Source organism: Lineus longissimus, chromosome 8 (genome assembly GCF_910592395.1).
Source record: "Lineus longissimus chromosome 8, tnLinLong1.2, whole genome shotgun sequence".
In the NCBI taxonomy this organism is placed as follows: domain Eukaryota; kingdom Metazoa; phylum Nemertea; class Pilidiophora; order Heteronemertea; family Lineidae; genus Lineus; species Lineus longissimus.
This window is the reverse complement of record NC_088315.1, coordinates 42518-64779: the sequence shown is the minus strand read 5'-3', so window position 1 is coordinate 64779 and position 22262 is coordinate 42518. Positions and strand designations below refer to the sequence as shown.

The 22262-nt window shown below is 41.7% G+C and overlaps 1 protein-coding gene across 1 annotated transcript in view; it reads left to right on the top strand.

Moving 5' to 3' along the window:
- The window catches only part of LOC135492091 (gamma-aminobutyric acid type B receptor subunit 2-like), a 111638-nt gene that overhangs the window by 77253 nt on the left and 12123 nt on the right, over positions 1 to 22262 (top strand). Inside the window, exons 3-5 of the mRNA XM_064778263.1 lie at positions 16650 to 16787; positions 18065 to 18250; positions 19088 to 19186. Of these exons, the coding sequence (XP_064634333.1) occupies positions 16650 to 16787; positions 18065 to 18250; positions 19088 to 19186 (423 nt within the window). The remainder of the gene's footprint in view (positions 1 to 16649; positions 16788 to 18064; positions 18251 to 19087; positions 19187 to 22262) is intronic.

The window sequence follows — 22262 nt, the reverse complement described above, 5'->3', positions numbered from 1 at the left end:
TGAAGGGTTTTCACTTTCCTGAAAACCCTCTTCGGGCTGCATGTGGGACGAAAAACCATTGAAAGCTTTTTAAAACCTCCAGTGTTTCTGCCAGAAATAAATTCAAGGGGGGGCAAAACCATAATTTTGCAGAAAATCCTGGTCAAAACAACAAATTTTGCCTGTTTTTGGACAATTTAGGGGGGGCAACTGCCCCCCTTGCCCCCCCTCTGGGGGAAACCCTGACCTCGAGTGTCGCCCTTTAACACGTGCACCAAGAAGCAAGTGTTATGCTGATGCATTCTTTTGGGATTCTCTCATTTCATGATATACCTCGATGATGTTATTGTTGTAAAATCGGATAAGTGCGCGATGTCTTCCTTGAATTGTACCGAAAAAGATGTAAAAATCAGATAATTCCTGACAAAATTGGGCTAATCTTTGAAAAGATCTCCTAAAGCTAGCTTCCGACATGTAACCTTGGTAATCAATTAGCGAAGGATCCTCTTTTACTAATGAATTGTAGTGTGTTTTGATGAGAAGGATACATTCCGTAAACATTTACCATCTGATTCACTCTAAAACTTGTTGTCGATCGAACGATTTTTATCCAATCAGCGTCAATCTTATTACTGTTATTACCATGACAAAGCTAAGACAGTCGTTCGGGTGGATTTAAAGCGCTCGGATGGCTCAGCCAGCGAACGATGTCAACTGTGCTTTACCGGTGGATGTAGTTGCGGGAGGTGCGGCAGTTTTGCGCTATTGATAAGAGTTGGGGGAAATATGCCTGGGCTTCAACAATTGAGTGCTCCATCTCAAGAGCTTTAAGCACACAAGGCCGGCGAACGGTGTTATGTTTCTTGGGGTTTGCTAGACATGGGTGTTCTGACCCCATGTACCATGCACCCTATACAACCACAGTAACCAAGTGAATAGTGGAAAGTGAATACCGCACTCACTCACGCTTCTAAGTAGGTTTAAGTGCGAGAATGAGGCTGCTTGAAATGTAGCTATTTCTCTCTTAACCTCCTTTATCACGTGTTGTTGGCGAGAGTTGGAAAGAAATCCATTACCTAATGGTTGCATTGATGTTTGTGAGACTGAAGATGGGTGGGGCGGAATGTAGCGGCGTAATACCATCACGCATAATAGTAATCAAGCACATGTTTATCGTGGAATTTCAACTTGCTACATTTCTACGAAAGTGGCATTTGATAATAATGGTAGAAGAATAATATACAGTGTAGTTTGATCTGGTGACTGACATTAGGTCATCGACAGTGCATAACAGGGCCGGTGCGGAGGTGACACGGCAGGTTTCCCCTCGCTCATCTCGTACAGAGGGTTGAATGTATGCACAATCCATTCATTTTAATCACCCTGCTCGCATCAGTTCACTCGAATAGTCCAGATTCCTTCCAAAATGACATGCTGAAACAAAAAAAGCGTGCACGACTTAATCTAATTTCTCATCTGAGCAATCGCCGCTACGAGCTATATGCAGCCAAGTAGTGGTTAATGCGATTAAGTGGCTGTTATCAGGAGATTTTTCCACGTTTGAGGTTGAAATTAACAAATGTCTTTTATTGAAGGAATATACTAGTAATCTGGCTTCGAAAAGCCTGATTGAAAATTTCATGATATTTTATTATCGAACTGCTCCATGTTTTATTGTTTCGGCAATGTCCAAACACAGCAGTTTTTGTTGATTCTGTTCTACAATAGGTAATGTCTCTTCTTCTGTCTCCAACTTACAAATAACTAACTGTTCCTGGCCAAGCAACAATATTCAATTTGGCGTTGAGAGATTTTCCACCGGTTTCATCGCTATTTTAAGTTCCTTTTATACAATGGGGCAGCTAATTTACAAAGTTGCTCGGTGTCCTTTTGAGGACTCTCGAATATTTCATTCACCTTCATGCACACACCTCGTAATTTGTCATTTTCTTCGCCCTTCACGGAAACCAAACCATTGAATCTGAGCCTTCATGCTTCAATATGTTCATTACACGCCGCAGCGGATCTTTGTATGATGCAGCTATTCCAACAAGTCACAATTCTGAAGACAGCGGTCAACAAAAGTGACAGTGAAGGTAGACGGCTTCATGCATGGTTGTCAACCCTGTCACGTAGTGGGCTGGTCGCTTCATTTCAGGCGGCCGGGCGACGTCAATCAAGCAGCCTCACCGTGGAGAGCTTGTTCGAGTCAGTCAGTCCCCCCGGACGTGTCCAAACTAATTTGCGCTCGTCGGTATCTCATCAGTGCTGCCTTCCTACACTACTCTTGACGGTTGACATGGGGTTGCATATTGTCAATGTCCGGTCAGTATTCCTGAAGGAACACCGCCACACCTTGAATATTGTTGAGATTGGAGGATTTGTTGATTAATCACTTTGTCTCCGTATTGTGAAACGCGATGAACATCCGTCTAAATGAAGTGATTGGAAACCTTTTCAAAGGAGGATGGAGCCCTTGGGTTCGTGGTGAAGGTCGACACCAGTTATTAAATCCTCGGAATGGTACACCGGGGTCGTTGGGCTTTCAGAGTACAAACGCCTCAAAACGGAAGAGCTAATAAAGTAGTCAGCTAAGTACTCTGTATTAGTGGATTGCTCTGGGTCCCCTTTCACATCTAGACAAATCATAGGCATTCAAGATTCCAATGTATGTCTATTTTTCTTGCGTATTTGTCGGTAATGATACTGAACCTCTCGCCGTCAAGTCGACCCTTGGGTTTCTCTGAGACCGGATGCATGGTTATTGCTTGCGTTATGAGCGCGAAATGTGGGAAAGAGTGTATGCCAAACATCCAATGACAAGATATCCCCAACGTTGCTTTACCTTCGGTGATAGGGAAAATACGCACTGACCGCGATGACTATAATGGAATTCTCCATAGCCTGGCTCAGGATGGTTTGTCAGGGGATATAGTTGTGTGGTACAACACACCGAGTACTACGCATAAAAGGCTCATATTCCTATTGGAAACAAACACACCAGGTCTAACTGGTAAAATCTCCTCCCTTAACCGCCTCTCGTATGCTTCCGTTACCTCTTGTGCTTGATCAGGATATATTGCCTCAACCATGGAAAAAAAGCTTTGCGATGAAGCAGTCGCAACACGACTCGCTCATCATCTCCATAGTAGCTCCCCCGAGACTAAGATGAACGTTCCCACCTCAAAGAATGATCTACCGCCACGAGCCCTGCTGCACATCCTAATTGGTTTATCTTGTAGGTGTAAATGAAATTACCAAGAAAAAGAGAGGCAAATTGTCACATGTGCTAATTCCTTGCATTTGGCAAAAGATAGAGTGAGGTATCACTGGTTCTACCACCAGTTATCATAATGGTTGTGATAGAGTGTTGATGCACCATTGCCATTGATCGCTTGGGTGGCATCAAGAACATGGCTGTTAGAATCGTGAGGAGATTAGGGGTCTATGTTTGCGCTGACAGAAACAAGTGTGAGTGCCGGAGAAGCCATCATAACCCCTAACTTCCTCTGGATAGGCCAGATGACGAACACTAAACTAGGAAACCCGATCTTAAGCCGTATTGAGCTCACCTCCTGTCACTGTGCTGGCGGTTCTGATGGTAAAGTTCTCTACCTCTCATATCGACGGGCATGCATCTCCTCTAGTTGTCCTTCGGACAATCAAAGCTCTTTGGCATCTGCTTTGAATGCCCAAATGCCCACCTGATCTCTATACGACATACACAGTCATTTACGTTTAACATCATCAAGAAAGAGAAAACATGCAATAGACGTTACTTGACTTAGCTTTTTCCGCCTTCACCATGTTTATCTCAGAGTCCGTTTAGTGGGTTCTTAGCCGTGAGCCCCAGTAGCTTTGCGAGACCTTACAGACCAATCTCTGGTCTCAGCGAAACCTTGATAAAAACTTATCCTTGTCTCTTCATATTCTTGCTACTGATGGCAATATTGACATCGAAACGAGCTCGCGCCTCCTTAAGAAAGGCTTTGCTGTTACCATTTTGTACTGAGAGCCCCGCGGGATGAACTAATGGGATGTGTGTGGCCACTGAGCCGGCTTTCCAACTGCCCTAAGCCTCCCGCACCAGATCTTATCCAAGCAGGAGAGCTTTATTCTGGGCAATTCATCTACTCTTCTTCTCAGGAGGTGCTTTCTTTCTAGCTTCCGCTCTGACCAGAATCGAAGAAATAGCGGCGGCATTCTTTTTTCGTATTCTTTTCTCAACAAGTGCACGGCTAAAAGGTTTTCTAGTCGATCTAGGCAGGAGAAGGTGAGGTTTGTATCGTGGGTGAAATGTAGAACCAAAATCAATGTGAATCGTTATAAAAGCAAGCCAAGCTGAGGGTTTCTGCAAAGAGAAGGGTCTGGCTTTTAAATAAACTTACATCCTGGATAAGGAAATGCCGTACCTGCCAACACTTCAGATTTCAAAACATATTTTCTCTGGTTAGTTTTCAGGGACGGCAGGTTGTTCAGAAGTCAAATAGTTTAATACATTTCAGCTAGTTAGCTGCCGACAGGGGTAGGCGGGTATTCTCAACAGTCTTAAGAATGATAATTATAATTGGCCTTTGTTAGCAGAATTTTACATTTCGAGAAAATTCCAACTTCTCCGACAAAGAAGGTGTTGCTGGTGTGAGACCTCACTTTTTTACTCAGAATCGGCATGAGTTCCTTGTATGATAATTGACTCATGTGGTATTAGTTCATATTTAACAAGTATGTTTCCTCATTATGTTTAACCGTTATTCGAAAGCACCTCTGGTTCCACTGACCAACAGATCAAGATCAGTTAGACATTTTTTCGTCTTACAAGTTTGCAGTCGACAAATCTTCAATAAAAAACACCGTCTTAATGTGATAAGTTGATGCACTTTCTGTTCATGTCGGGATCATCTGACATGAACGGTCCGAAAAAAAATAAGTAGTTGATGGAACCATACTTCTACCTTAACTTATAATCAGCAGGAGGGCGGTTTAAGTCTTAACCCTACGAATACCGGGTTACCATCGCCGCCATGTCTGATGCTGATAAGACACAGATAAGTTACACCACTCTTGCTTTTCCCATGACCATGCTTATATAGATGAGGAATCAAAGTGAGATGAATGCTGTAGGTTATCTGTAAAATTGATCAAATGAAAAGGACGAAGTCGGCTCCAGATAGCCGCAGTTGTATAGAAAAATCAGGCGTTTTCCATTGAAAGTCAGTGGTGATCATCTGTGAGATATAAACAACCTAGAAGGTATCGATTTGAAATGTAGTCCGTGGAATCAATAAAGTAATGATAGTGAAGGTCATAAAGTAGGCCTATTTTGTTTGGAGTAAATCAATCAGACCTTGAAGTAAAAACAGTTCCAAGGTGTCGAAGGAGTGTTACAACCTGACCTTTACCTCAGAACTAGCAGGGGTACCTAGTTTGGTAATTAACCCCACCTACCATGCGTCTAACCTTATCGATGCTCTCGGGCATAGCGAATGTATCGATTACGGATTAGAGGAAGAATTTGCAGAGGCTAAAGTAAATCTCAAGCATATGGCGAAACTAATCTCACCAAGTTAATTTAAATCAAAGGAAATGATACGTTTGTTGAAGTCGGGAATTGCAGAAGCAGACTTGCTGACTATAGAATGCTATTTTCTTATCATGATTTCCCGCCGCCCACTTTGTTGGTTTATTCGGATTATGGTGTCTTATGAGTACTTGTGGCCATACGAAATACGGCCGGCCGATAAGGTGATGGAGTAAAGAAATCAGAAAATGACAAACGAACACAATGATCACAGCCACTTCATGATTGGCAATGATAAGGCCTGTCCAGCTACAAAGAGCACTTCCTCTATTGCGCAAACGCTGACAGCGCAGGTGAGGTTCAAACAAGACTTCCTCTCTATTGCGTAGTGTGCTACCAAGAATATCTCCTATTTTGCGCAAAGGGTACGCTTCAATAGTACCAACCTTGAACCTTTTGCTTACTCAATCTACCGAAATATTGGCAAGGAGTAAAAACTCGACGATATCTAAATCCTCCCTTGAATAACCAGTGAGGCGATGGTTCTTGTGGAAGGCGTTATTGAACCACACGTCTGTGTTCATCCAGTCGGAATCCGTCCTCTCCACACCGGTACACTTTTGTATAGCTGTCAATCTCATTCGCATGACACGGAAATAGAGAAGAAGAAATCGCTTATTCGAAAATGACTTCTTATTGGTTTGATGTATTCTTTGTCTTCAGTCTAAAGAATAACCTGTGCATTCTTGATGATGTATGACATGTTGACCTGATGGTGCATAATAGCCTTTAGAACGCATTTCCTTCTTCAGGGTTAGTATTGAGAAAGGAATCAATCAGCCGAGTCTTATATTGCAGATGTGTTCATAATATTGCAGGATTCGTTGGCCTGATCTCAGTTCATCCTTTAACCCTCGGGTATAGCTTACCGACCGATCATGACTAATTTAATTTCCCCTACTTTCTTCTGCCTTTGTTCGGCTTTACATTAGTTGGGTATCAACAAGCTTACTGTATCAAAGGCAGATGAACTGCTTCCAGTTCCTAAGCTAATAAAGGGATAATCCATCGAAAGTTTCATTGATTTACCTCAGCGTATCGAAAACCTTTACTATTGCCGCTGAATTGCTTCCGTTCGTGTCTGAATTGGGAAGCACCGTGTCTTAACCGGAATCGCATGTCTCCTAGATTTATCTGTCTGGGCCATTGTTTGTGTCGGCTTTTATGCACTCCTTGTAACTTGCGTAATTCAAACAGTAGCTGCCTCGCCCAGGGAGCGCTACTGCCTGATTGCAGGACGAGTCGTAGACAACCTAAATCAACCGAGCACGCTCGTCAGTGACTTTAACCGCCGTAATTTGTTTATCTTGACAATAAAAATGCAATTTATCAGCAGGCAAGCGGAGCCTACTCTTATACTGATCTGAAGCTAATTGACTGATTAATATTTATACATAATACATTACAATAAGAAGTTCATCACCAGCCTCAAGTGACAGTCACAATATCCCAGGCGGTCTGCGTCTGGCAAGTCTAATACGTCTGTACATCGCTTCGAGGCATCACTATCAAGACCATTCTTACTGTATCCTAAACCCCGGCCACCTCAACTATTGGTGACGTATGTAGGTGAGGAGAGCATGGTTTGGACAGTTCGGATATCGGAGACGGTACACCCTTTGGAGGGAGGTGTATAGCACTTATCTCCTCAAGTCGCCACCAGTGGTATTACAGGCTTGCAGTCAAACTTGGCATTGTCACATAACTCCTTGAACAATTCCGGACAAAACAATCAAGAATCAGTAACTTCCACTGTACATGTTGCTTTGGAAGTGGTTTTTGCCACTTATGCCGCGACAAACCGCGGTTTTCAGAATCTCAAAAACCATTGGCATTTCATTTTTTTACTGAAAAAACCCTTGGAGGGGGCATATTTGTGTTGGCCGAAATACCAAAGCTCAAATAGCCTCCATTCCTGAAGGTTCAGCACCATAATGTGATATAGAATATTCCAACGCAGCGTGCCGTTCTCCTCAGAATCACTCTAAGAAGATTGTGGCCCTCGCACCCTTCCTCGTCTTAGCTCTTCCTCGAGGTGACTTTAGCACATTTCTTTTCACATGACCATCACGATCACAATCATCGATAACATCGTAAGTATTATATTTCCTCAGCCAGTTGTTAGCCCAAGCTCTTGTTGGTGTATAATGCTAACTGACAACTACCTGATGCTTTCAATTAGCAAGGCTAGCATGTCTTAAGAGTGATGATAGATTCTTGGATAACTAGCTGTCGGCAGATTGTCTTAAGCTTTGACGAGTGTGCGGTGCACATGTCAGAGATGTCGGTATTGTTTGTTAGCTCCATTGGTCGATTCTTGCTTTGGAAACTACAATAGTTCATACTGTACGACAGCAATACCCTTAATACATTTTTCCAATATACGTTATGTAATTTGAGGTAAGTTGACTTACTTACACCTTTCATGAGTTGCGTACCAACTCAGAGACGAATACTGTATAGACAGAGCACACTCGAACATGATGTGGACTGGTTATTTTTCTGAAAAAAACCTTAAGATTCCATTTTCTAAATAAATAGAATATTAAAAGAAGGGCACCCATGTTTAAAAAAGCTCGTAGAAAACAGTGCTCGCTAATTGAACAACTGTTCTGGAAGCTTGTTAAAACGCACTGTTTTCTGCACTTAACCATTCGCCCTCAACTCGAGAAGGTTCAATCGCAGTAAGCGAGCCGCTTTGAATAGCTAGTTAGTGATTCTTGAGTTTCTCGAAGAATTTTTATCTAGAAGCTTTTGATTACGTTCAACCTGTTATATTCAGTAAAAACAAGTTCGAAAAAAACTGGAAAAACAAGTAACGTGTGTTTTTAAGATATATTTTTTGTTCGACTAACATAGCTTTACTAGTTGTTGATGAAGAGTGAGAAGCCTTTGTTAAAGAGGCATACGCTGGAATAAGATCACGCATGGGTATAGTAGGAAGTTACAGGCCAGTATGGTGAAATATGGCATCAAGAATGTGAAAAGCGATGGTAGTTTTTAGTTAAGCTGAATTTTGTCTTCTTTCCCCTTGCGTTCAACGCTAGAGTGCCACCTTAAGAGGACGACTTTATGGCTGTGCGTGTTCCACCACAGCGTGGCTCGTGGCAATGAATCAGCAGTAACGCCATCACTTAAATCGTCTCCTCAGTCACATTACCACCAGTAGATTTAAGAGTTAAATGCGAGTCACGGCATTGAGTCTTTTCATTTCTAATTCATCAGACGCTATACGTCTTCATAAAGGTCAATCACGCTAATAATTTCACTTTAGATGAAAGAAAATGACGCGTGGCAATATAGACTGTGCGCATAATTGAGATGAATCCCCAAGTGAGTTGCGTAGGAAACCGCCATCCGACGCGAAGCAGGGAACGGAAGTGCTGATTGCTCCTACAATACACCAGCGATTATTTTGCTATTGTGAACCAGGAAATGCCACTTGTTCGATGCCAACGGGCAAGTGTAATTATTGTTTTAAAGCGTCGTTTGAATTTTCATATACATTTTACTGTATTATATTGCACTAATGCAGTAAAACGTGCTGCAATCAGAAGACGGGTTATTTATTACTGTGAAGCCTGACGATTAGAATAACCATAGACAGTTGGTGACAAATTTGAAGGTGGTTTGAGGTACAGACGTTATGGTGTGTGAACTCCTTTCAAACGAATTGGATTTCTCGTATTTGTTTACAGCCATCATTCAAAGTCGTAGAACCCTCCTCTATCCCACCTCTACTTGCCTGGCTCCTAAATCCTAATGACCCCCCCCCCTTCGAGACGCTTTACCGGGGCGCATATTGTTACGATATTGGTTGCCCGGAAGAAATGGCTACAGTTGTCACCACCCTCCTATCGCCTTCTTTTGCTTGCCTGGTTCCTGCATCCTCATCTAACAGCACCCCGAGGCACTCTCCCAGGTAAGCCTATCATATCAGTACAGAACTACCTCAGCCAAACGGCTACTACTAAGTAATCGACAACCTTATTGGTGTTATTATACGACCACGTGTAATTTCTCAAAGGACGCTGATGCTGCGAGGTATATTTGCTTACACAAGAACCAACCGGAGTCCGATATTGAATCAGAAGATGAGGCAAATATGCCATTGTCTCCATATTTAAAACGGTTGCTGACCTTTGGGAAACCGCAGGCGTTTAAATAAGCTTTGGGCCCTGAGGTGATATGGGCCTGTCTCAAGCAATATAATTCATTAGATACTCTTTGAAAGAAATGATCAATGACATTGTGAATTGCATAGTGAATGAAATTCTCTTCAGATCAGACAAAATGAGAAAATAGAACGCGAATATTTATTTGCGATGTAATTTGAATAGTGCTTGACCTGGGGGGTTTCCACATCTTCATAAACTTTTCCTAACTAAGTCAAGTCTCTCATTCCTTCCCTCTGATCTACATAGCATCACCAGTTGCATATCTGCGGAGAAGACTTGTCGATTTCTGTTTAACGAACATACTATGTGAAGATTGGCTTCCCTCGACAGGACCCCATTTCATAGTTTATTTCCTCAGGGCATCGGGACTGACAGAATACATCATTTTACCCGCCATGGGAACTCTCGAGGGCCAATGGTGATAGGCTTGCAACGTTTTACATCCGAGCCTGATGAATGAACCAATGTGGCGTACATGGAGTAAATATGGCAGGTTGACGTCGGCTGACCATAGAATGTAGACCCCCGTCCAACCAAACTGGTAACAATACCTTAACTCTTAGACTGACATAAGTAACCACAATGGTGCGTTAGTAAGAAGTTTCTCGAGTCAACTTCTCAGATGATTCTGGCTTCGATTTTATATCTAACGGAATTAGTTCTTCATAGCACATTGGCGAACTACCTGTTTTTTTCGAGAACATTCCCTGCATATGAGTTATTACACGAAGTGCACTGATGGAGCCAAGTTATGCTAGCGCTTCGTGAAGGATATTTAAACTATACAAGATATATACGATTGTTCAAATTGCCAGCTCTTCATGCATTATACCGCAAGTTAATTTCTCCTTGACTATCGTTATTGTTGCGCACTTTGAGCTCAGACTCTCATTTCGTTCCCAATGGTTAGAATTCAAAATATGAACTTCAATATTGGATTTTGCTTGAGTTGCGTTGGTTTATTACTGAAATGATTGCAGCTAAGGTGTCAGCTTTTCAGGATCGATATGATATGCATCTGCTTGTTACTAAAACAGAATACCATCTTACAGTCAAAGAGTGCCCACGCTCCTTCACCACATCTAATCAACTCGTCAATGGAATGAACTTGGAATTCCCAAGACCAGTCTTTGACGTGGTCCTAAACGATTATCTTGGGATCCAATGTCTTTATGAACGTACACCAATATGAAAAGAAGGGATGATAAAGAAATCTGTGTAAGATTTTCTCTTGTCTTCGTTAATCCTTGTCAAGTGTGAGTAACGGATTTAACCGATTATGATCGCCGAGGAAAAATGTACACCATGTTTGAGGATGATTGAATAGCCCAACGACCAGCGTTTTACCCGGCAGTTCCAGAGCACTGGCGGGTAAATCCCTGGTAGGCCTTTGGCGACATCATGGTGATCACACTTGGCAAGATTATGACGATGACGGCTCACTTGGAAGTGTAATCAAACCCCGAGCTGATCACTAGAACGATCAAAGAAAAACTCCCTTCTTCTTAGAGGGTTGCTAAATTAGGTGTCTGAATGCCGCCGCGTGTAACAGTGACCGCAGAGGGACCAACAATGGTTCACTGATGAAGACGGAGAACACCATTTCCTACAAATGAGCTTGGTTGTATCCCCGGCACGCCGCGACCATCGGGGTCATTAGGTCGCCATCAAAGCAGATGTTGCCTGCTGGTTGGCTGATTGGTGAGATACAGACTGATGATTGGCTGAAGACTCCAGCTTTGAAGACATGAAAATGTTGTGCAATAGAAAGGTGTCGCCTTATTCGACCAAGGAACCTGTGCATAGGTATATTGGTGACCTAGCTTTTGGGGCTTTTTATGGAGCAATCTTCTAGGAATTCATGATGGATTGATCCTATATTGCATGTACCCTAAGTCCACGTGATCGTGAAGTTGCAGGCCAGGTGTAGGATATATTACAAAAGTATCTTCCTCTTTGATTTAGCTCTGATCAGGAGAAGACTAAAATTTTTGCATCTATGTAAGATGCACAGGAATACTTGAGTTACATGGTAGCACAGCAGTAAGTTCCAATCAAAGGCTTCTGGCAGGGTTTGAGTTGGCAACAACGTATGACTCTGTATTTGTAATACTGCCAGCTCAATACCATTCGGGCAGGGTGAATGTTAGCTTCGAGACACTATGAAGTCATGCCTATCAATGCCAATTCTGCTAAATTCCTTCATTAACCCTGAGTCAAATCTGTATTGACATCACATACTCTCAGAGAGCAGTCACCTCGTTGTGCTATGTCACCTAAGACAATACGTGTATGTCAAATTAACGGTCCAAGGAGATGTGCCTTATTAAACTTTAGAATACGGGAAATAGAGCTGCCTCTCTGCTTCAACAAAATCAATAAAGACATTAGCTGTCTGATATTGAATTCTCTGGCATGTAAGTGGATGTGTCATATCCAGTTACAGTTCGTCTGATAGGGCGGGAATGCCATTTTACACAGTGGAATATCAACTATTGCACCGTAAAGAAAATTTGAAATCGTGGCTGATCGAGTTTGATTTGGCACAGTGACTGTGGATACGAATTTACATCTTAGAAACTTGTTAAGGCGTAAGGAGAGCTTTTACGGTTGCTTAGTCAAATCGTGTAGATCCTCGAATGTTGGATAGGTTGTTACATTCCTGAGCTTAACCTTTCTTTCAGGAAATGGGAATCGGTCACATCATGAGTTATCTTTCCGCAAGAAGATCAACAAGTCCGGTCTCCCTTTTAATAAACTTGTAATTCTCAAGCCGCCAGATTACGGTACCTGCGTTGGTGTAGATGTGACACTTTGTGTCTTTTGGAAGACGTTCCACGAACAGGAAATATCCTCTTTAAAGGATTGTGATCATCACCAGCAAATAACTTGGCAACCACAGCAAGTTACCTTTTTTCATTGTGTAGATGAGAATTAGACAAAATGATGTAGACCATGAATTTGACAGAAAAGTACTCATGCCCGTATTCGCCATCGAGTAAAAAGTCCATACTGAGATCCTGGTAGCGAATCGTAAGATGATTCAACGGTTAGATTGAGGCAATTTGCAATCCTTAACTTCACTGCTTCAGTGTTAAATGCTACCAGCGGCAGATTACTGTAATTAGACTTAGTCATCAGATAACAGCAAACCAAGTTAGGTAGCAGGTAATTTGGGAATACATGTATGTTAAATCGTCATTGTAAAACTGGAAAAAGTTTAGTCAGTGGAAGTAGCTGGGAAATGTGCACTTTGGACCCGTTTTATTTGAATATGGTTTGGTAGAGTGCCACTTCGGTACTTGTGTGGGGATTCGGACAGTGTCAGCAAGGCACAATTGGTATAGAGTGCCATTTCGGTACTTGCGTCGGGATTCGGACAGTGTCAGCAAGGCACAATTGGCAGAGTGCCACTTCGGTACCAGTGTGGGGATTCGGACAGTGACAGCAAGGCACAATTGGTAGAGTGCCACTTCGGTACCAGTGTCGGGATTCGGACAGTGACACCAAGGCACAATTGATAGAGTGCCACTTCGGTACTAGTGTGGGGATTCGGAAAGTGTCAGCAAGGCACAATTGGTAGAGTGCCACTTCGGTACCAGTGTGGGGATTCGGACAGTGACACCAAGGCACAATTGGTAGAGTGCCACTTCGATACTAGTGTGGGGATTCGGACAGTGACACCAAAGCACAATTTGAAAACTCGGGCAGATTCAACAGCGAATAATTCATGTTTTATGGCTCTTCCTGAGTTTTCAAATTTGTTATTGTCGTCTGCTAGCGCTGTGGTAACCATAGTGGACAGTACCTTGCTGACACTGTCCGAATTCCCACACTGGGGTACTCGACTTCAAGAGCCTTAGAAATAAAGGCAGCTGAAAGGCTTATTGTACAGGACTTTGCCTCAACTTGTAGCTTTGTCCGTACAATTGGTACAAATATTTCTGTCGCCATCCGATTGAAATTATTTTCCCAATGCTTCGATATACCCTGGTCAAGCTCCTTTTTTCTTGAGCAATACCTTATAATTAAATCGATAAGAAAGTCATTATGAAGGGCTTACAAGCAGCGCACGATGATGAACGAATCAACGCGAGCCCGCTGGATCCCCTTACATGAACACGTTTTTTACCACCGTTATGTCGGAGTTGCGATAGCAAGTGATTCCTCCCGATTAGAATTTAGACAGGTGGATGGAGTCATCAATCACCATGCAGACAAAACGCTGCTTGATAACTTTTAGACGCAACACTGCTTGTAAGACATGCTGTATTAAGATGCAACATTACTGTTAATTGTTAACGCAAAACAGATTCTAGATCAATGTTACTGTAGACAATGGCAAGTTGTGACATAGGGGCCGAAATCTGAGAGCGCTAGCTCACCAAACTATCTCAAAGATCGACTGATTCAATGGAACTTTTGTTGATAGGGAACCATCTCAGTGCATAAGAACACAATAACCGCCCATTTTATTAATATCCTCAAATTAGTGACTTTTGCAGAATAACGCACTTAGCGTTCACCAGCGTCAACAGTAGCAAAAATGGGGTAACATTAGCGAGTTAGCGTGACAGGCCATAACGAAGACCAAGTGTCCGTGGTCACTTTTCATTATTGCGAAAGCATCCCGCGGTTATATCATGCCACTAGGAGCCCATTATTAGACAATTGTTTGCTCTTGTCAAGGAGTGAGCGTTCTGGTGTTTTGATCAGGATTCTGACTCTACTATTTCTGGCACCAGCGACATATAATGTGCTTTCAAAAACAGCATAAGGGTTTTTCCATTCCTTTCGAGGAGGTGTGTTCGAATTATAGAACACATGCCTTAATCTTTAGATTGACAGGCGTTTATTCGCTGCCTGTCGAAAATGATCAATAATGACATTTCTAAATGTCCACGTTTTTTAATAGTTGATGCAATATCTAGATTATGTGGTTTCAGTTTGTCACCTGATGTTACGCATATGAGAAATGGTCAATGAATCATGTTAGGTCATTGACGTGTCAATGATTGGCTACCTTAGCGAAATAGGTGATGAAAAATGTAGAAAGTTAAAGAAGCTTCTGCCAAAAACATGCCGAAGCATGCGTTAAACTAAACAACTCTTTCGATGGTTTTGCGATACCACGGACGGACCTTGTCCATATGTCTAACTTTGGCACTTCTAATGTGATTTAGGTGCTTCTCTCCGCGGGATATGGTGGAATGGCATCTTGTTTTCAAGTTTTGTATAAATGGATGACTTAATACAGTTGAGAGAGCGCTCCTCAGTTTGCTGATCTTACCGGTGACAGATCACATAATGCGAATAGAAACGGATATTCCTAATCATGACTTGGCTTCATAAGTAAATGTCACTCTCCTTCGGGGCTTGAACTTATGAAAGCATTAGGGTTAGAAAAGTCAAAAAAAATTTTTCACTGGGTTTTATTTTCTGCTCAAAATGAACCAAAATCATCAGTCCCAAAACCTTTTTGACTTTGAAAATTTTTCAAAATTTTGACTTTTTCTTCTTCTGACCCTTACCCCAACCCTGAAAAAATTTCCTTGTCCAAAGATTTTTTCACTTTTTTTTTTTGTTTTCTGCTCAAAATGAACCAACATCATCAGTCCCAAAACTTTTTTGACTTTGAAAATTTTTCAAAATTTTGAACTGACTGAAAGTTGAAAAAAAATTTTAAGTCCAAAAATGTTTTTCACTGATTTTTTTATTTTCTGCTCAAAACGAACCAAAATCATCAGTCCCAAAACTTTTTTGACTTTGAATATTTTTCAAAATTTTGATTTTTTTTCTGCTAACCCTTACCCCAACCCTGAAAAAATTGCTAAGTCCACACATTTTTTTCACTGGTTTTTTGTTTTCTGCTCAAAATGAACCAAAATCATCAGTCCCGAAACTTTTTTTACTTTGAAAATTTTTCAAAATTTTAATTCATTTTTTCTGCCTAACCCGGAAAAATTTTCTAAGTAAAAATATTTTGCTCACTTTTTTTCACTCCCAGGTGAATAAAGTTTCATTGCAAGCAGTATCAAATGTTTGAAATGTTATAAAAAATCCATCGATCTGTTATCGATCGTTCCTCTTGAGGATAGATTCTCACTGCTTTTTAACATCAAAGCGAGTTATTGTCGTTGCCGTGCTATTAAAGAAGGCTTCCCGGCAATCGCAGCCGCTTTCTTCTTTAAGAGGCTCACTGAAGCCATCAACCGTGAAATCAGCGGCTTTAGTCTTATTGCACATCCGTGTAGTGCCATCATGAACACATTCGATCATTTAAGAAAAAGTAAACGCATTCAGCCATCTTGTTATCATAATCATTAGAATTTCATTAGGCTTCCCAGCCAATAAGCTTGGGAAGACTATTGATTTTATTCAACTATTGATTTTCATCTTTTGCATGAAATATTTTGTTTTATGACTAATTTTGAAAACTTTCAAAATCGTTTCTGGACAACTCCTCCGTAACCGCTTGGCAGACAGCACTGCAACTTTCAGGGATGATAGGTGAGATATTGCTGTTGCGCAAGTGTACTATCGCCGTATGGGCCTTTGAGTATAAAACTAATACTATTATCAGAGTATTTCAAAAGAAGAGTCAGGCAAATCAGGAGTTTTTCGTTTTACTGAAAAATATCTACGAGGTGCACATTTGTCCAAAGAACTCTAAAAATCTCAAAAAGCTTTATTTCTAAGAGTGTTCTCATTATTTAAGAGACTAATCACGTATAACTCCGCCTTTCCACATACAGCTGTTTAATCACGTATAACTCCGCCTTTCCACATACAGCTGTTTAATCACGTATAACTCCGCCTTTCCACATACAGCTGTTTAATCACGTATAACTCCGCCTTTCCACATACAGCTGTTTAACAATGATGCTCATAACTGTTAACTTCTATCTTTGCAGTGCGATATGGCTTATGGTACCAAACAGTTTTTTAACTTGATGCACAACATACCTCCGAAAGTGATGTTATTTGGGCCTGCGTGTTCTGGAGTCACAGGGCCTATTGCTGAAATGTCACGATGGTGGAACATCAGACAGGTACTGTATTATCACACACCATGATTTTGTTAAACATGTGATTCTTTTTCACCAGTGAATTGTACGCCGCCTTCACACTTGCAGCTAACTTTGCAAGTGCTAGTTGGAAAAAGTCGCTTGCAATCGATATTTTTAGAGGCTATATTGAAGCTTAATCATCATGTAACATTACACCACGAGAAAAAAACTGCAGGATTAAACTTGAAATCAATATGACACGTCTGTCGTTCTATAATCTGTTATTTGATGTGTTTGGACATTTTAATCAAGAAAGCATCGCTCCATGAGAGCTACATGATATGTAACGACTGAAAAAGAACATTTGGAAAAACGTCAAAGTTGAGAACATCATCTATTGTACTAACTTTGACATAGAGCAGTTTACAACGTGATAAGCTATATGAAGTGGTTCAGTTCGAACCTCTTCCTCATTATTAGGCTGATAGCCCGACGTTCGCATATTTTGCCTCTGTTAGGTCACTAAAACAACATGAAGCCAATTGCACTTGAATGGTGTGATAAATGCTAAGGGTATATCATCACCCTCACCATCATCACCCTTACCATCATTACCCTTACTATCATCACCCTTACCATCATTACCCTCACCATCATCACGCTTACCATCATCACCCTTTCCAATTTAACCATTAAGAGTTCTTGGAAACATAATGACTTACCAGTGACGTTTACATGATTTATGCGTTATAGGCCAGGAGGATTAAGATTTTAATGAAAGGCGAGATTATCGTCAAGTAGTCGAATCAGGCAAACTCTCAGATTGATCTCGTTTAGAGACAATCCGATTGTGATTTTAGAGAGTATGGTTGTGAGTTAAGTCGAGCTCAAACGATATCCATGGATTATTCCAGCTGTGATCTCAGGATTTACTTGAGAGTAGGGATGTTGATTCCTCCCATGATATGTAAACGCATATAAAGAAATTGTGTTGACTCTTTGATGGCTGGGAAACAATACGGTATAAGCTCAAATATCTCTTTATAGTCTTCACTACCTTTGTGATAACAATCAAAATGTGAACATGCTCTTTGAAGTCCCCTCTTTCCGGGAGCCCTTTATAGTTGGAATAATCAGGATGCCTCTTCATTTACTCTTAAAGCCTTCTATCAAGAGTTTTAGCATTATCATCGATGCCAATTGACCCGAGGTTGACTATCTCGCCATTATAGAAATGCAGCTCCATAAGTTTTTGAGAAATTGTCTATCAGAGACAAATATATGCGGACTATCATCTCATTGTGTTTTATTTCTTGCAGCTTTCTTATGCAGACACAAACCCAGAATTAAATGACCGAACGAAGTACCCCAATCTTTTCCGCACCGTGCCTAGTGAGAACGATTTTAACCCAGCCCGCCTGTCTTTACTTCAAACATTCCATTGGAGCCGAGTGGCTACACTCTATCAGGATGCCAGCACAAAAGGATCTGGGAGATTTGCTTATGTAAGTAAGAGCCGAGTGGCTACACTTTATCAGGATGCCAGCATAAAATGATCTGGGAGATTTGCTTATGTAAGTAAGAGCCCAGTGGCTACACTCTATCAGGATGCCAGCATAAAAGGATCTGGGTGATTTGCTTATGTAAGTAAGGGCCCAGTGGCTACACTTTATCAGGATGCCAGCATAAAAGGATCTGGGAGATTTGCTTATGTAAGTAAGAGCCCAGTGGCTACACTCTATCAGGATGCCAGCATAAAAGGATCTGGGAGATTTGCTTATGTAAGTAAGAGCCCAGTGGCTACACTCTATCAGGATGCCAGCATAAAAGGATCTGGGAGATTTGCTTATGTAAGTAAGAGCCCAGTGGCTACACTCTATCAGGATGCCAGCATAAAAGGATCTGGGAGATTTGCTTATGTAAGTAAGAGCCCAGTGGCTACACTCTATCAGGATGCCAGCATAAAAGGATCTGGGAGATTTGCTTATGTAAGTAAGAGCCCAGTGGCTACACTCTATCAGGACACCTGCATTACCCACTACTTCGGAACACACTCAGCGACCCTAAACTATTTAAAATACCTAAAATGAAGCACTTTTTCTTTTGCTCCAGGGCGTGACAAGGGATCTTTCCTATCTCAAAGCACACTCTAAACTATTCACGCTGGTACGAGGAATATATCCATCGCTGAATCAAACACGCCCCACTGCCCTAACTGACACCAAAATACCATTATATCGACCTCATGGCTGCCACCCATAGTCCTTGGGTGACTTCATAATGACTTACGATTTGGTTTGGGTCAATGCACATGACTTTACATCAATCTCTTTGCATTCCAGGCGCATAATGCCCTCACCAAACTCCTTGATGAGAATGGCATCAACGCAACCACCAAGGGCTTCACCAGTGACCCTGCGCCAGTGCTCAAGCAGTTCCAGGTAACCATCCTTCTCATCATCCATTTTAGTCCTGTGTACTCAGGAATGTCCAAACCACTTGTGAGCAGTGAGGCCCCTCCTCGACGCCAAAGCCTTGCCACATATAAGACATTCAAGAACCGTGTTTAAAGATATATTTTTGAAAGAAAGAAAAAATCCCTAAGGTTACACCTTTTGCAATATGTTAAAAATCAACCCAGGGACTTGTAATTCGTTTCCAAAGAAAACTGACAAAGACAAGTTGAACTTTCATGATCAAGGTTCAAAGAATTTCCTTTGCTGTGTTCATATGTGATATGATCGCCACAGGACCCTAGATCAAACTGAGAGCGGGCTCAGCAATATCTGGTGTCTCTAACGTGTAGGCCAGGTATTGTCGCCTCGGAAGAGTAGATCGGGGTATTCTTGTTTTGGGACGAAACGACGCCAATAACCATCACCACCCACCATCACCTGACCCGTCATCAGTAATTGATTATGTGCCTTGCTTACTAACACTAGGTGAATACAATACGTAGTTTTCTACCCATCTACTGTGGACAGTCATGTTCTTTTTTTTCCGTCTCGTCCACATAGGTAAAGTTCCAACTGTCTTGTCAACAGGTCTCATTCCACACCCCTGCGAAATTCGACTGGAAATTGTCGACAAAAGCCGGCAATTTCCACCTAATTCCAAACTATTTTTTCTTGCCAGAGGCTGGAATTAGCTGGAAATTCCAGAAAATGTCAGGGCTGGAGTTTGGCGGTATTTTGGTAAATGGCAGTGCCAGAAAATGCCAGCTCTGGAAAAAGCTGGCATAACCTGGCATTAGCTGGAACCTAATTTCCAGAGCTGGAATTAGGTGGAAAAATCTTGACCCAGGCCTTCCAGCTGATTACCAATGTCAGGGCTGTCATTTATTGGAAAAAGCTGGCATTAGTTGACATTAGCTGGAAATTACAAATTCAGCATGCAAAGAGGAATGTCAGGGCTGTCATTTATTGGAAATAGCTGGCATTAGTTGACATTAGCTGGAAATTTAATATGGAGTATGTGACCTGCTCTACGTTTGAATCGATCAGAGCACTGCACACTAATAAACAGGCGTTTTTTGTCACTCAACAGTGACTATGATTAGAATCGTTGTGATATGCAACAAGAAGATCTCTTGTCGTGGAGTAAAACCAATAATCGCTTAGTTTTGACTTTGCTGATTGCAATCTTGTCACACGCACCTGCGATTATCACCACAGACAGGCAATTTTTCACATGCAAACATGATTGCATGTTGATTTTGCTTAATCCCAGGCCGTGCGATTTCCAATTCTAATTCAATTTTGATGGCATCTGCAATTATAACTGCAAACAAGCAATTTCTGTCACACAGAAATATGATTAAAGGTTGCAGGTTGATTTTGCTTCCAACAGAGGTTGCTAGGATGACCAGTTCTTGTTGCGGGCACCTGAAATTATCTATGCAAACAAGTGATTTATGTCACTTGCAAACATGATTGCTGTGGCATTATCAAGTTTTGAGCATATGCCACTGACCTAATCCCTTAGTTTTCTGACACAATCTTGTCACACTGTTATAATGTAAATATCATTCTTGGTGTGTGTTGACCATGGACTTACACGAGCATAAGAGGCCCTATCATATAAAACGTAAGATTATTGCTTCACTGAGGCTCCTTGCAGACACCTCTGCCAGGCGGACACTTCCCCATTGCAGATGGTTTAAGTTGCCACATGACCTGGGTTGGAGTGCCCGTCAATGCCGACTGGCGTCGTCAGGGCTCAATGCCCATCCTGGAGACAGCACGTCATTTACATCATAGCTAATTGTGATCAGTTGATACGATGACGTCATTGACAATCACTGACAGGAAAATTTTGCCTCTCGTTTAATAATATAGATAGTGCAAAGTATTCACATTGTAATATTAGGCTCGTAAGTTTGAGGATCATGGATTGACCAGATTGGTGTGAATTGCCCCAGGGCCCAATGGAACATATGTGTACCAATTTTAAGTCCAGACTTTACGAAACGTGCCGCGCTAACAATACGGCCGCCACCGACGATGGACGCCACATTATCGCATGAGGCTCACAAGGTGAGCCAAATAAAAAAGAGGTGCCGTTTTAACTGGATACCGTGACATCAACATGATGTTAACCACACATAGCACACTCTGTCACTTTGATGTCTGGAGGGCAGGGTTACAGACGGGGACTGACGTCCAAAATGGATGTCCAAATAACATCACTGCACGACCTTGAAAAGAATGATGGAGCAAGCCGACTGTTGATTGACTCCATCACTTACATGAGTCATTGGCTGTGGACATCTCCCATGCAAAATCTTACAGTTATGATACCGTCCGGGTCTACGATCATGCATACAATAATACTGAATACAGGCTTACAGCACATACACTGATTCAGGCTTCTTCATATGCTAAAAAAACAACCTCAAGGCCTGTCCAGATTACCCTTTTTGCATTCATTTGAATCCTTATGTGTTCCAATTCAATTTGTGTAAACTTTGGATATCTTGATATCGAATTCGGGGTAAAAATCAAGAAATAAGAAGAGCTCCCACATGATTTCTTTGTTTGACTTGAAAATTCAAACCTACTGGTTCCTGTCTGAGGTGTAATGCATCATGGGATAGGTCAGGTGATAAGACCACATGATAGAATTGCATAACATAATAGCAATTTGCATAATGCCAGCAAATGCCAGCTTTTTCCAACAATTGTCAGAAACATCGAATTTGAAATTTCCAGCTAATTCCAGCTCTGACAATCTCATAGTAAAGTGACAGAGATTTCCAGCGCTGGAACTTTTACGAAAAGTAAAGTTCCAGAAAATGCCAAGAATTTCCACCCCATGGATAAAGTTCCAGTTTTTGTCAGCTTTTGCCAGCTATAACTTTTCGATGAAACTCTCTAAATTCAAAGTGTCAGCTTATTCCAGCCAAGAGCTGGAAATTCCAGCTATTTCCAACAAAATCCACCTTAGGTAAAATTCATTTCGCAGGGGCAGTCACCCCTTTTGCATTGTTCCGTGTGGGAAGAAAGATCTGTATGCATC